At 34.7% G+C, this 16408-nt stretch overlaps 1 protein-coding gene across 2 annotated transcripts in view; it reads right to left on the reverse strand.

Annotated features, from left to right (window-relative positions):
• Positions 1 to 220: 220 nt before the first annotated feature.
• Positions 221 to 16408, reverse strand: part of LOC123555699 (retinoic acid receptor RXR-like) — a 35672-nt gene continuing 19484 nt past the window's right edge. For both annotated transcript variants that reach the window (XM_053525330.1, XM_045346291.2), the window contains 4 exons: positions 13311 to 13459; positions 9262 to 9388; positions 7912 to 8136; positions 221 to 7343 (listed from right to left, as the gene is read on the reverse strand). In XM_053525330.1, coding sequence (XP_053381305.1) covers positions 7090 to 7343; positions 7912 to 8136; positions 9262 to 9388; positions 13311 to 13459 — 755 coding nt within the window. In that variant the 3' untranslated portion in view covers positions 221 to 7089. The remainder of the gene's footprint in view (positions 7344 to 7911; positions 8137 to 9261; positions 9389 to 13310; positions 13460 to 16408) is intronic.

The raw sequence follows: 16408 nt of genomic DNA on the forward strand, positions 1-16408 counted from the left end.
CAAAACCTTACTTTGATATTTACTGTAGTTTACTGCCGAGGTGCATATCTTACTGTACGTCCCACATTTTTCACCAGTTAAAAATTTAGTGTTGCAAAAAATCTTGGAATTCACGTAAGTGGTAAGCAGTCGTGTGTTAATGCCCGGACAGTTGTTACATTTTAAACTTCCGCTGATATATAGCAATATAGATATATAGGTATATAGCAAAACATAAAAGTTTCATTTTGAAGTTTTATTTGATGAGGGTGATAGAATACAACTAATAAAAGCATGATATCCTAAAATACAAGATACAAGCTTTTCTTTTTAATATACATACAGTAATAACAATGCTTGGGAATTATTAAAATGACAGTTAAAATAATGTTTCACTTCATGTATTCTGCAAGGGGCCATGTACTGTATTCACTCATATAAACGTTCTTTGTAAAAGACTTTACTTTTTATCGTTATAAGAGAATTCTAGTAATATTTTCACAAGACTATAATCACTTCCGAAATTGTTTTTTTTTGTCTTTATTTTTGCGACTGGGAACTTAAGTGAACGCACCCCTGTGCAAATATGCTATTCACCTCGATTACTATTAATCAAAATTGAAAAATGTCAATAACAAGCTTAACCCACTCAATCAAAAAGTCACTGACTAAAACACATTCAAAGTTTAACAAGATCTTACTAGACAAAACTCATAAAATACATTCCATCAATGACACATAAGTGTATAAGGTCTAGTAATCAGAAATTATATATAATACATGAGCTATTACATCATAAATTCTTTAGACCAGCATACAAAAACAATTACACTGCAGTCAGTCAATTTAAATCAAACAACAATGCATAAGCATGCAATTTCTTGCAACTCTTTTACGGGGAAAGCTTAACTTCGTAAAAAATTTCACATATGTAAACTGTAGGATACAGGCATGCAACAATAATATGAAGTGTGAAAAGAACATATTTAATTGAGATCTGCAAAATGTAATTTTATTTGAAACTTCATTTCGTAAAATATTAGGGTTGATCCCGAAGCAATGCCTCTGGAGCTATGAAATTGTGTAAGAAAACAATAGAAAATCACATCTGAAAGGACTCAGTGACATTTTTTCTTGATCAACCCTTGTATTTAAGGCATTTATGATTATTTAATATCAACAAAAAGTGAGATCACTGGCATTGGGTTAATCTGGCTGGTTGTTGAATGAAAAGATATTTATTATCAACTGGGTCTAAACTGAATTTTCTTAGAAAATGCCAAGAATTTCACCATTAATTACAGACAATTGTTTTTGCAGTTTGCCTTTTTGACATAGTTCTGGTGAAAATGAACTTTCGACAAATAATATCTCGAATACTAAATTAATGTCAAGTTCCCTATCTTTTAAGAAACTGATTAAAGTATATAATCCTGACATTTTACCACATTTTCTAGCTGTCAAACTTTAGTAACTCAGCTGATACAAATTCGTTTATATTTTCTTGTCAAAAGTAAACACTGACCCACCAGTTTTCAAAAATCAAAATGCCGTATTTCTATTTTTTCATGACAGAAAATGACAGATGATATATTATAATGATATTGAGCAGAAAACTTAAATGGGATAAGTTATGAGATATTTAATATGCTTTAGGGGTTACTTTATTAACAAAATGAAACGGCAAGTAGTACAGACTTTGTAGATATCAAATTTTCTGTGTAAATACGTATTACAGCAAGTAAACTTTTCCTTTTGAATACTTAAATTTTTCAGGTCCTAGTTACAGAATAGAACAGGTCTCTTTAAACCTTCACTTCTCCAGTTACAAATATTCTCCAGTTACAAATATGTATGAATGCATTAACATTACCATCTTCAATTAAGCGGAGCACTTTCAAAGTAAACATTAGTATGTCCTACACCAACACCTTTAAAACAATCTTTCTTTACTTTATTTACTTATTCTTAACAGAAAAATGTACTTGTAAAAAAAATCATGCTTTACATGTATGAGCCGCGCCATGAGAAAACCAACATAGTGGCTTTGCGACCAGCATGGATCCAGACCAGCCTGCGCATCCGCGCAGTCTGGTCAGGATCCATGCTGTTCGCTTGAAAGCCTAATGCCATTCGAGAAACTGTTAGCGAACAGCATGGATCCTGACCAGACTGCGTGGATGCGCAGGCTGGTCTGGATCCATGCTGGTTGCAAAGCCACTATGTTGGTTTTCCCACGGCGCGGCTCATATGCCAAATTTACCCCTGTTACAATGAAATGAAAGAAACATATTCCGTCAAGTAAACTCTAAAAGCCACCCACTAAAAATCAACAATAATTACATTTTACAACAATTATATACAATCAACTGATAAATCAAGAATATATATATATATACATATCTAAGATGATCTGTATTCACAACTTTAATCTTCATTTAGCACTTCAATCTTTTCCTGATTATGCAAATTTTAAATCTAGAGTTTTAGTATCAATTAGCCCACAATCTTCATGAATCATAATTGTCTCCCTTTAAGGTGGTCAAGTTTTTATTTACCTCCCTTTACACTGGCAAAATCCATGCCAATCTGGGATTCTAGGGATGTCATAAAACTGATGAAAATTAATGGTACAGGTCAGTAAATTTATTTCTGGATTTCACAGGATGCTGGAGCAAAAAAGAGATCTGATCACATCAAAATATAAATCGGGGTGGAGTCTCAAATCTCAGGCGTCTGACTGGTTGATGCTCAGTTTGAAAGTGACCAATGGCTATGGTAGGTGCTTAGCTTTAAATCGACCAATGGCATGGTTACTTTACTGTGACTGGTCACCATACTTCCCTCAGTCTTTAAGGACCATACATTCACTGCAGAAATGTGTTTTTTCTTCTTAAAATCTTTAAAATTTAGAAAATAAATGCAATCTCTAGAAAAGAAAATCACAGTATATCTTCTGATTTCATACGCCTATATTTAAACTGTAGAATGCAAAATTAAAAAATACAATTTTGAAGTATGGACTTGTTCTGTTCTAAGCTTACTGTCAACAAGGCAAGTTGTTTCTAAGCAAAAATCACAATATGCTTCTAGCATTAAGCAGCAGCTGGGTTTAAGGTCTACATGTGGCTGAACATAGCTTTTTGCATGCCTCTGATGTCAACTGTGAGCTTAGACTTAAACTTCCATTTAACAAGAGTATGTAATCACATGGGAACCGTCCAGAGTCAATACCAGTTCACTATCATATGGGAACCGTCCAGAGTCAATACCAGTTCACTATCTTATGGTTCTAAGAAATTCATTTTCTACCAAACTAAAACAACAAGATGAGGTCGATGTGAAATTTAACAACTGCTGAATCTCGATTGCCCAAATTAATTACAGAATGGCTATCACAACAGGTACAATAAATGAGCCGTGCCATGAGAAAACCAACATAGTGGGTATGCGACCAGCATGGATCCAGACCAGCCTGCGCATCCGCGCAGTCTGGTCAGGCTCCATGCTGTTCGCTTTTAAAGCCTATTGGAATTGGAGAAACTATTAGCGAACAGCATGGATCCTGACCAGACTGCGCGGATGCGCAGGCTGGTCTGGATCCATGCTGGTCGCATACCCACTATGTTGGTTTTCCCATGGCACGGCTCAAATGTATATATAACACATTTCTCCATATAATATAGTGGTGAACAAACCTATACAAAGACATGTACATCGTAACTATATATATATATATATATAAAGAACAATATATGATCATAAAATATGCAAACTTCAAAACAATCGGTAGCACTTACTGAGTAACAAATAAGCTCCTTTCTAAAAACAAGCAGTATGGACAATGTCATACCATTAAGAATGAAACGTAGTATTCTATAAAAGGTACTAAAGCTGTGGAAATAGTCAAGAGGGTTTTATTTCTTGCTATTTTTTTCATCAAAGAGATATGAATTGAAAACCTTTTTTAATACTAAAAATCATTACCTTTAATAGTATATACAATTACAAATTGCGAATATTTAATAAATTGATTAAGACTGCTGTCTATCAAATCACAAAACGAAATGTGATGCAAAGGTTACTCAATCTATGTTCACTGATTTGGTATATGAAATTGATACACGTCTTAAGTTTTTGTTTCTTTATCAAATTTATATTACTACGACAACTGTCTGTTTCATGCAACAATACAAAGGTGATTCATCTCTTTATACCATTTGTCTCATGATTCATAACAACAAAGACATCTGATACAGTTTGCATCTTATCACACCAATCAAGGTAGGGAATATCAATTTTTCAAAGGAGGTAACAGTGAATAAAATTTAATGTAAAGTGCGTAATTTTTCTATTGAATCCAGTACAAGCCGTATAAATGAGATCTTAAATCATTATATGAGCCGCACCATGAGTAAACCAACAAAGTGGCATTGCGATCAGCATGGATCCAGACCAGCCTGCACATCCGCGCAGTCTGGTCAGGATCAATGCTGTTCGGTAACGGTCTCTCTAATTGCTATAGGCTTTGAAAGCGAGCAGCATGGATCCTGACCAGACTGCGCGGATGCGCAGGCTGGTCTGGATCCATGCTGCTCGCAAAGCCACTATGTTAGTTTTCTCATGGCGCGGCTCATATTAAAAAGCCACAATAATTTCATTTCATTTAAAATCTTCAGAAAATCACAGTTATAGTTCATGATTCAAAGCGAAAAAAACTCAGAATATTTTGTAATAATAATAAATACTTTGTCAATATCAACATCTAAGGCACCTAAAACACTTCACAAGACTTCTAAACGTCTAGTGAATATCAAACTGCAATCACAAACCCTGTAGAAAACCGAAGAAAACTCAAAATCAAACAAGAAATCATAAGAATACTAACAACTCCATCAATATCTGCTTTATAAATGGGACTATAATGTGTACTTTACTGATTTTCCCCAAATATAAAATTGTATCTATACAGAAAGACCATAGTAAATGGAATTCTTCATTTGACAAGTTTAGCTCTTATACTTATCTTATACTAGATAGGTATGGGAAGGTACAGAATTTCATTATCTGAGGTTTCTAAATTAACAACTATGCAATGTTAACATAAATCACTAATACATGTTCAAAATGTACATGCAAAACCTAAACTATAAGTTTAAAATGAGCAGCTGAAAGAAAGCAATTATCAGTCAATGCTTCTAACTGCCATGTACTATGAAATCATTCATATTTGTATGGGGACCAATTTTCAGGGATTTTGTGGTTGATGAACCCACAAAATACCTTCCCAATCAATAAATAATCTTCCAAATCATGTCGCCATCAACCATTAAAATCCATAAATTCATATCCCATAACCATCATTTTGGAAAAAGCCATAAAATTTCATGCCCACGAGATTAAACAATTTCACAGTATATAGTTTTCTACATTTAGGCATACATGTATGCATCTTACTATAAAAACAAAGCAAAATCTCAAGGTTTCAAAAGCAAGTCTTTTATATTTGTAGATGCATTTAAGACTTTTCAGGCTAAGAATATTTTTCCCTTACTCCTTCAAAATATTTTTAATTTCTCTAACATAATCATTAACAAGATCATATGACATAATTTTAACAAAGGACCACACTTATGTCTAAAATAGGCAGATTTTATAACACCAGCAACAATTTCTTTTACTATATTGTTAATATACAGTCAAACTTCATTCCCTTGAATTCAGATACTTCAAACACCGCCCTTTTCTCAGACACATCGTCGGGTCCCAGCAAATCCCAAGATAATTTGCTGGTCTTGTCAAGTCTAAGCGAACAAAGTGCAAGTGTACTTTCCCAGGAAATATTTTTTCAATTGGACTATAATTTCAGTTGGTTATTCTGTGTGTTAAAGGACGTTGATATTTATCAATAAACATTCTGATGAAAAATGAGTATGTACAACTTACATGCAGGCATTTTTATTGCATCGCAAGTTGATGCATAAATAAAATAACAAACAAAAAAATAATCCCGACATCTTTGTGCTAAGAATACAGAATAATACAACGTTCAGGGAATCACCTCTAAAAATAATTTGTGCCAAGTGGTCACTGAAATCTAGACTCTTATCCCAATACTATTTTTCTTTAGTTGGAGGAGAAATTAAGTTATTTCAAAAAGCAGCACATTGCCAATACTGCCTTCAGTGAATCACCTATATATGACTAAATAACCTTGCCTCGGTGGTTCGTGATCTTCCTGATCAGAAGCAAGTGCATCCGCAGTGATTACTTATTCAAATGAAATGAGAGATTGTCTTCTAAAGTGTAAACATTAACTGTAAACTTAAACAACAAACACCTACAGGGTGTACTTAATCTACATGCTACTAATCAATCAGAATTTCTAAATTCATCAATAAACTGTAAGTTAATATGGGTTCGAGATGACTTCAATGCGCAGTTATTAATACAAATTTCAAACTTTCATCTGTGGTAAACATACATAACAAAGATTTTCTTCAACAAGTTTCAGCAAACTTTTTTTTAACTTTCAGTGAGTAATATTCCTTTAAGCATAAAGAAATTGTTTCACTGTCGAGAATTCAAAGCTGACTATACCTTTAGTCATTGTAGAATAGCTTTCCCAGAAAAATTTCGAATTTTCAAACCACTACATCTTAAGCCCTATCCATTTTATTTTTACTGTACTGTCATTAACTACAAAGTTTATTTCCTTCTAAAAATAGTCAATACAAGAAAAAGGCCTAAAAAAAGTACATTACAAAAATCTTTTGAAAGACACATCAGCCACTATTGTCAGAAACAGACAGGGCCTTTGAAAATATCCTGCCACAAAAAGCGATGCCCTTAAAAGTCGCCTACAGATCCCGCTATTAGAAGCTGTGACAGAAGCCCCGCCCTCCAGCTCCCCATTTCAAAATTTTTCCGACACTGAACAGCAGTCTTAAAAGTAATATCAAGAGTTGTAAAAACACACTGAAGCACATTTCGTTTTCACAAACCTTTCTCTATTATACAAATATACAGTTTTCTGGTCTGACTGTACTTATAAAACGCTACGACAAAAATGCGACAAGCAATTTAATATGCGTCTCTGCTACAGTACAGTCATGACGCGGGACTCGGTGTTTCCAACATCTCCATTAAAAACGTGTCGATCGGTGTGTCGCCAATGAGTTTAAAGAAAAACAAATGTTCTAAACATTTAAGACCGATGCTCCGCAGAGCTGGTAATCGCAGTAACAACTTGGCAAAACGTCCTGGTTCATCAACATAACGTGATTTACAATACTCCTCCAAAGACGCATAAACTTTTTCTCTTAACTGCTCCACCTCTTGTACACTTGTTAATCCTTTAGCATCTGTAAGACAAAATAACTTCATGTAACTTCCCAGTCCCAAATGAGCAGCGAAACAAATGAAACTAAAGAAATCTCATCATCATTTTAAAATGAGACACTAGGATTTTCAGTAGATTCTGAAATTCCATTATTCAAAACAATCATTGTCATGAAACAAATGGACTAACCTCCAACAGAAATGAAATTCCAACAAAATTCATAGCAGAAACCGCCTAACTTTTAGTATTTTAATTTTTGATCAACACTTTGTTCCCTCAGACTACACTAAGGATCTATTCAGCGAATAGAGTAAAACTGAGCACTCTGTACATCCGGTATGAAAGTACTCATTTTTCATAAAACATATTTGATTTAGATACTATACCATTTGAATCTTCCCGTTAAAGAAATGTGAGAGGTTTTGAGGATTTTCTTATCTACTGTCTGGTAACCCTTCTGTTTTTTTTTTAAATACAAAATGCCACTGATAAAAAACCGTCTTAATTAGTTTTGAACTTACAGCAAACATAGAAATTTGTTGGAGGTATTCTCCCGTTGAAAATTTTACTAATGGTACAGACTTCATTACCTGGATTAAAGAGTACAATGGCACGTAGACAGCCAAGTTCTGACTTGTCCATTTTCATCTCCCTCATTTTGGACACTAGTTCTGTCAATACACGGTCGAATATGGTACCGACGCCAGCCTGATGAGCACTACTCCTATGTACATGAAGACCTGTGGCAAGCAGTATGCCGTCTTTCACAGAGATCGATCGATGAGAGAACGCAGCTATCAATAATTCATTCCAACCTGAAAGAAAATCACCATGTGGTTCTCTTATGACATATCAATAATTTACAGAATATATTAAGACAGTTTCGACTGCACTGAAGGATTTTAATTCTCAATATGAATTTCTATTATGAAATAAAATCAGATCATAAATAATTTCATTCAGATTTACCGATTTTGGCACGACACTTATTTATATATATATATTTCAGTTAAATATGTAACGACAGCAATGTGGTGAATCACATGATCAAAATAATCTCTAAACCAAAGTTATGATCTGAAGAACATGAATCAATTTCCTACCATGATACGAAATGAAATTTAAACATAGCCTAATGTATGACTAATGATATTGTTAAATTATAATGTAGTTGACAATGATGATAGATATCCTGTAATTACAAACACTAAGGAAAATAAAAAGTCTCAGTTTCTTGAAGTGTTCCAGATAATCAGAAGGTGACTGTGATTGAAATCTATTTAGTTTTAGGATACATCAATGTTGCAATATGATAGGCTATATTTTAGATTCACAGCAAAAGTTTCTTCAATATTATCCCATATTATTCATAAATTTATTTTGGTTTAGAGATTATTTTGATCAGGTGATTCCCTGCAGTGGACAGGCAGTTAACCTAATCAGTGTTCCTGGATTCTGTACCAGTACAAACCTGTTTTCCGAAAGTAACTGCAAACTTCCCCACATGAATCAGAGGTGGAGGACGAATGATATCAGACACAATGTGTTTTATCAAATCATCATGGAGAACATACGTCCCTTACGGGGATCAAACTCACGACCCTAAGATCCGTAGATATGTGCTCTCCCTGTTGATAAAACATGTTTCATATATTAAGGTGTCTGATCATTCTAACGAAAAGTCAGCATTATTTGAGCCGCGCCATGAGAAAACCAACACAGTGCGTTTGAGACCAGCATGGATCCAGACCAGCCTGCACATCCGCGCAGTCTGGTCAGGATCCATGCTGTTCGCTAACGGTTTTTCTAATTGCAATAGGCTTTGAAAGCGAACAGCATGGATCCTGACCAGACTGCACATGCGGATGCGCAGGCTGGTCTGGATCCATGCTGGTCGCAAACGCACTATGTTGGTTTTCTCATGGCGTGGCTCATTTTACCTGCTCTAAGGAGTATGACCTGATCGTCTAACGGCAGTTCAGTAAAGTGAGGTATACGCTTAGCCCATTCTACTAACGTAAACAACTGTTTATCTGCAGCCTGACATATGTTGGTTACAGCATCTTTCTGTATAAAAGACAAAACAATAATGAAACACTTTAGTTCACTCCATTTTGTTTTTGATTATACAGCTTTATTGTGATGAAAGTTTGAAGCTTGCATGTATTTTGCATAACTGTCAAGCAGTTGCGATGTAATATGGACTAGGCTCACAGGGAAGACTGGGTATGCCCAACTGTGTTGCCTCGTTAAATAAAGACTTTATTCTATGGTGCGCCAACATGATCTCAGATGGTGTTGAACCGTCAACCTCTATATTGAATGACCACCGTCTTAATCAATACATGTACTACCTTCTGTTGCTAAAATTTTCTTGATACCATAATTGGTAAGAAAAGTTGAATACTCGATGTTCTGATGTAGTTGTAATATTTCAAAGTCTCACAAAGAGCCATAACCCCCACCCTTCCCTCCCCCCCAAGATAATATGCGGACATCAAAGTCCAGAGTATATGCGCATGTCCATTTTATGTTGATGATGTATACCAAGTTTTATTTTAGTTTCATGGAAACTGTAAGAGAAGTTGAGAACACCAGCAAGTAAAACAGACGAACTGATGGAACTTTCAAACACTATATGCCTTCTGGGTCTTTGACACCGGGGGCAAAATAGTATTTCAAATTCTTGATACAGAGTCTGCCACCAGATACAATATTATACCATGTATATATTACAACCACACATGCTATGATTCCAAGCTGTAAGACTTTTTTAAATCTTCAATCAGTGACTCAAACACAACCCAGTTAAATTACCAACTGAACAAGAGATCACAGAGTGATCTTGGTGCCCACCAATGTGCCATTTTTGAGTGTTCCAAATTTCAGGACTTATTGACTAGCTCAAGGTCAAATTTCATTTCCGTACACAACACAAATCTATGCATGTGGTCCAAATGTGAATCCTGTACCTTCAAAAATGTGAAAGTAGGTCACTAGGTCAATGTCAAGGTCAAAGTTTGTTTCCGTATACAAAACTATGCATGTGGTCCTAAATTTGAAGCCTGTAGCTACAGAAATGTGAAAGTAGATCACTATGTCAATCTTAAGGTCAAAGTTCATTTCAGTACACAAAACTATGCAAGTGGTCCAAATTTGAAGGCTGTAGCTTGAGAAATGTAAAAGTAGGTCACTAGGTCAAAATCAAGGTCAAAGTTTACTTCGGAATACAAAACTATGCATGTGGTCCAAATTTGAAGCCTGTACCTTCAAAAATGTGAAAGTAGGTCACTAGGTCAATGTAAAAGTCAAAGTTTGTTTCGGAACACAAAACTATGCATGTGGTCCAAATTTGAAGGCTGTAGCTTGAGAAATGTAAAAGTAGGTCACTAGGTCAAAATCAAGGTCAAATTTTATTTCGGAATACAAAACTATGCATGTGGTCCAAATTTGAAGCCTGTACCTTAGAAATGTGAAAGTAGGTCACTAGGTCAATGTAAAGGTCAAAGGTCATTTCAGTACACAAAACTATGCAAGTGGTCCAAATTTAAAGGCTGTAGCTTGAGAAATGTAAAAGTAGGTCACTAGGTCAAAATCAAGGTCAAATTTTATTTCGGAATACAAAACTATGCATGTGGTCCAAATTTGAAGCCTGTACCTTCAAAAATGTGAAAGTAGGCCACTAGGTCAATGTCAAGGTCAAAGTTTTTTTCGGTACACAAAACTATGCATGTAGTCCAAATTTGAAGGCTGTAGCTTGAGATGTTAAAGTAGGTCACTAGGTCAAAATCAATGTCAAATTTCATTTTGAAACACGAAACTATGCATATGGTCCAAATTCGATGCCTGTACCTTCAAAAATGTGAAAGTAGGTCACTAGGTCAAAATAAAGGTCAAAGTTTTTTCCAGTGCACAAAATTATGCATGTGGTCCAAATTTGAAGGCTGTAGCTACAGAAATGTGAAAGTAGGTCACTAGGTCAAAATCAAGGTCAACTCATGTCAAGGTTCATCTTGCCTCTCAAAAATATACATGTGGTCCAAGTTTGAATGTTGTAGTTACTGACAAGAACATTTTAAAAGCTTTTCCCTATATAAGTCTATATGAACCATGCGACCCCCGGGGCGGGGCCATATTTAACCCTAGGAGGATAATTTGAACAAACTTGGTAGAGAACCACTAGATGATGCTACATTACAAGTATCAAAGCCCTAGGCTCTGTGGTTTGGACAAGAAGATTTTCAAAGTTTTTCCCTATATAAGTCTATGTAAACCATATGACCCCCAGGGCGGGGCCATATTTGACCCTAGGGCTATAATTTGAACAATCTTAGTTGAAGACCACTAGATGATGTCACATACAAAATATCAAAGCCCTAGGCCCTGTGGTTTTGGACAAGAGGTTATTCAAAGTTTTTCCCTATATAAGTCTATATAAACCATGTGACCCCCAGGGCGGGGCCATATTTGACCTCAGAGAAATAATTTGAATCATCTTGGTAGAGGACCACTAGATGATGCTTCATACCAAATATCAAAGCCCTAGGCTCTGTGGTTTTGGACAAGATGGTTTTCAAAGTTTTTCCCTATATAAATCTATATAAATTATAGAAATAAACAAAGGGCCATAACTCACTCATAAATTGTTGAACCAGTCTGATTTTCAGGGGGACACAACTAGGGTATCAATACATCATTCTGACAAAGTTTGGTCAAAATCCCCCCAGTAGTTTCTGAGGAGATGCGATAACGAGAAATTGTTAACGGACGGCCGGACGGACGGAATGACGGACGGACGGACCACGGACGCAGAGTGATTTTAATAGCCCACCATCTGATGATGGTGGGCTAATAAAATATTTTAATATGTACTGAATGAATTAATTTTGAAATGGAATAATCTATTTCAGACATGAAGAGGACTGATTACATAATTATCAACATTTGTAGGTTAAACATCTATCAACTGCATCATTAAAACAGCAGACATAAATGTTGCCCAAGTCTCAATTAAACCTAAATGTCAACTATATATATCAATCAGGTACATTCAAACTCATCAATGTCAGACTAAGCTTTTAATGTACTTAAAGAATATATTTGTTAGTTAATTAGTTGTTCATAATGACCCAGTAATGTTAATACTTCCCTTAAATAATTAGAATGATATTTTGAATCATTATTTTCTATAATTTGCTAAACATGTACAAGTTACTTGTTTTGTTGATATTTTTCTGTTTTAAACTGAACAGTTGTCAGAAATTGGTTCATTAGGTAATGTAAAAATAAAAATTTCGCTAATTATAACAAAAGTGCCAGACTCAGTGTCACAAAATACGCTCATCAGAAGAAAACTGTTCTACTTAGAGAGCGGACAAGGCTAAATTCACAGTTTTTTGGGTAATTCAAGGGCTATAATCCAAGAGTGCCTGGGGTGATTTGGCTTGTTATCGAACTTGGTCGAGATATTATGCCTAAAAACATTGTCAGCAAGTTTGGTGAAGATAGGATGAAAACTGTTTGATTTAGAGAGCGGACATGCTTTAGACACAGACCGCCCGCCGTCACGGGTGTTCACATAATACGCCCTGCTCTTTCAGAGACGGGCATATAACAAATGCATTAAATTTAACCAATTACTGGGCCAGTGTATACAATATCTGATTTGAATCAATTATATTTAAAAGCAATTCTATTCTTCACATCTAGAGTTGGGTATAAGATAAAATTTACGAAAGCTGAACTGTTCCATAAAGTTATAAAACTTAACATGGGTTACCTCAGTGACAACAAGATGTCTGTCCCTTAGCAACACCAATCATGTGAGGTTTGATGATAATAAAGACTATAAACATATAATAAGTAAGGTAGTGAAAAAACCTTAACCCAAAAGCAATGCTGACAGTGTCAGGGAAAACAGCTCAAGTTCAATAGCTCTTCTTATTCTCGGTACAGTCCTGTCTTATCTGAGCACCACTACAAGCCCTACCTGAGCATCAATGTAGGTGTCTGTCTTGGGTTCGACAGCAAGTTCTGCCTCCAGGATTTTCTCCACTGGCATGTCAGAGTTAGCATTAACTGTACTCTCAGCCTCTCCCTCCCCCTTCTCCTTGTTTCTCTGTCTTTCTTCCTGTACAGCTTTAAAATACACCAAATCATACATCAAACATCAAATAATATATCTTACATCAAATCATATATAATATCATATGTTAAATAATATAGGTAACTTTAAACATACATTGTACATCAAATCATACAGCATTTCTGCACAGCAGAGAAATACATCAAATAATACATAACATACATCAAATCAAACATATTATATACTCAATACATCAAATCATACATATTATATACTCATACATCAAATCATACATATTATATACTCATACATCAAATCATACATATTATATACTCATACATCAAATCATACAGTCATATTATATACATCAAATCATATATCACATAATATATCAAATCAGAAAGAGAACCTGTAACACACATCAAGTCATACAGCATTTCTGACTATCTGCAAAATACATAAAAATCCTACAAGGCAATTATTTTTGAACAGCTGTAATCTCCATTGAAACTTTTTAAACACTGAACAAGCATTTGTTTAAGGTTTAGCAAGCTTTTTAAACAGTATTTAAAGTACGTAATGGTTGGCGGTTAACGTAACCTGTGTCCCTGATTCTATAGAATGCCTTAATAAGCTACCTACATATCAACATTCATTGTAATATCTCACCTGTATCTCATGTACCGGTATCTAGAATTGTTGACCAGAAATCATTTTTCTATTTTTTTTTTTAATACTGACCTTGATTCCAAGTTAAGTTTTTGTGTTAAGCTTGCTATAAATCCAGGAATGGTGACACACTGGTAATTGGAGAAAAACTGTACTGCATTTATTTTTCTAAACAGTAAAATAATAATGTGACCTTGTTGCAACCTACATGTCTTTATAGTTCGAAGTAAACCTCTTGCATAGTTCTCAAGTTACGTTCCTGACAAGGAATGAAAAAGGGACATAACTCAGAGGTACTGACGGCAGAGTAATGCATTCTAAGCTCGGCTTAGGACAAGGTGAGTTGGGATGGTCAGACAGTTCTATAGAATGCTAGGAAGCAGCCTTTTTTGTTACTTGAGATACCCAAACAGTTATATGACCTAGTTATGGAACAGAAATGACCTTGTCAATGACCAAATCTTAATATTAAATGCCCAATTTATTAAGACTCCTATAAAGCTGGACACGATTGATTCTGCCTTTGCGACCAGTGCAGATCATAATCAGCCTGCACATCAGTGCAGTCTGATCATGATCAGCACTGTTCGCCATTCAGTCAGTATCTTTTTTTATATGCACCCCTTTTGACAAATAATGGTACTGTCCAAATTGAAAGATGGACAAGTTCATTATAGAAATATAGCAAAGTAATGGTTAAAACTCCTAGACTCGTATTCATTATTGATTTAGTAAGTCCGACCATTTCACTTTGACAATTTGTAAAGATTCATTCTAAGTTTTGTCAAAAGACTAGATTTTCACAATATTTTGCCTGAGGATAGTCCTTATAAATAAGGCCTGCAGATTTTATCAAGTTCAGATGCATGAAGAAAGAGGTTCATTGACTTTAAGCCCATGTCTTAAGTTCAGACTTAAAACATTGTGGAATCTGGGCTACAGAATGACTGAGGCTTATAGACATTGTTTTCTTGGTCTTTGACAAAGGCATGATAATTTACATTCTGCGACTCCTATTAATTATGTAAATTTCATGCAAGCATTACCATTCAAAATAAGAAATTACCGTCCTTGAAAAGTTAAAATGCCTATCTCAGCAACAAACCCAACAACATGTAAAGATTAACTTTAAATCTTTTTATCAAAAAGAAATAAAACATGTATGATTTATTTGTGAAGATGACAAGCAGTCAGGGGTGTAACTGTTTCAAGTTATCACAGTTTATAACCAATTTGAGTTATTGGTTAAACTTTGATAACTTGTTTCAGTTATCATAAAATATTACAAAGCCCTCCAGTGCCAATTCCTCATTTTGAATGAGACTAATGCAATTATTTCCTGAATCCTTGACCTTTTATCTTTCCAGCTATGCAGTAAAAATTTTAACGCAAGGCTGATAAAGTTTTACGCAAAAGCTTTAAAGTTATATAACTCTTAATATCTCATTAGTATCCAATTATGCTTATCAGGTCATGCTCAGACTAAAAGAGAATTTGATTAACCATAGTTTGCTACTAATTTGATTTTAAAGGTCACTTTGTGAGAACAGTAAAAAGACTTTTTTCGAATAACTTACCTGAGTTAACTATATTTTATAACTAATAAAGGTTATAAAATGCTTGAAAAAGTAACTGAAATAGGTTACATAACTTAAAACAGTTACACCCCTGACTGACAAGTTAACGGAAATAAACTTTAAGTGACAGAAAACTGTCAATTTTCCAACCTTACATGTAAAGAGAAGTATTCATTATCATTAATACGTATGCATAATCAAGATGTCTTAAGTGACAAATATTTCAACGCCAACTTTTGAACACTCCTTAATAGCAAAATAATCAATTAAATTTTCTGCTGAAACACTAATTTCTTCATGCTTCTATTGAGGTTATTATTAGAAATGACAGCTTTCCTCATCAAAGGTCGTTTGAACTTTACTTCCCTTACAGCTTCATAATAAATATACCTAGAGAACTTCTTGTTTCATTTCAAGTAAAATTATGATAAACAAGCCTTTTATTGATGTGTATGTCTATGCAATCTTGATACAACGGGGGCTTCTTGAAACCTACAAATTCACATTTCTAGCATCAGACATGAGGCCTACTATAAAACTTGATTCTGCTATAAAATGCTGTTAGAAATATATATATTTACATTCAAATATAAACAACTGTCGCCTTCAGCACCCCCCTGGTTTTGCAGTTTTGCTATTTTTACTGGTAAATTTTTTTGTGTTTCCTGCCCTAGACACGTATATTTGTTTGTTCAATTAAAATCTGAAAACACACAACTTGTCTTTTATTGCCTACATGTAAATTCTGCAAAATAT

Source organism: Mercenaria mercenaria, chromosome 15, assembly GCF_021730395.1.
Source record: "Mercenaria mercenaria strain notata chromosome 15, MADL_Memer_1, whole genome shotgun sequence".
In the NCBI taxonomy this organism is placed as follows: Eukaryota; Metazoa; Mollusca; class Bivalvia; order Venerida; family Veneridae; genus Mercenaria; species Mercenaria mercenaria.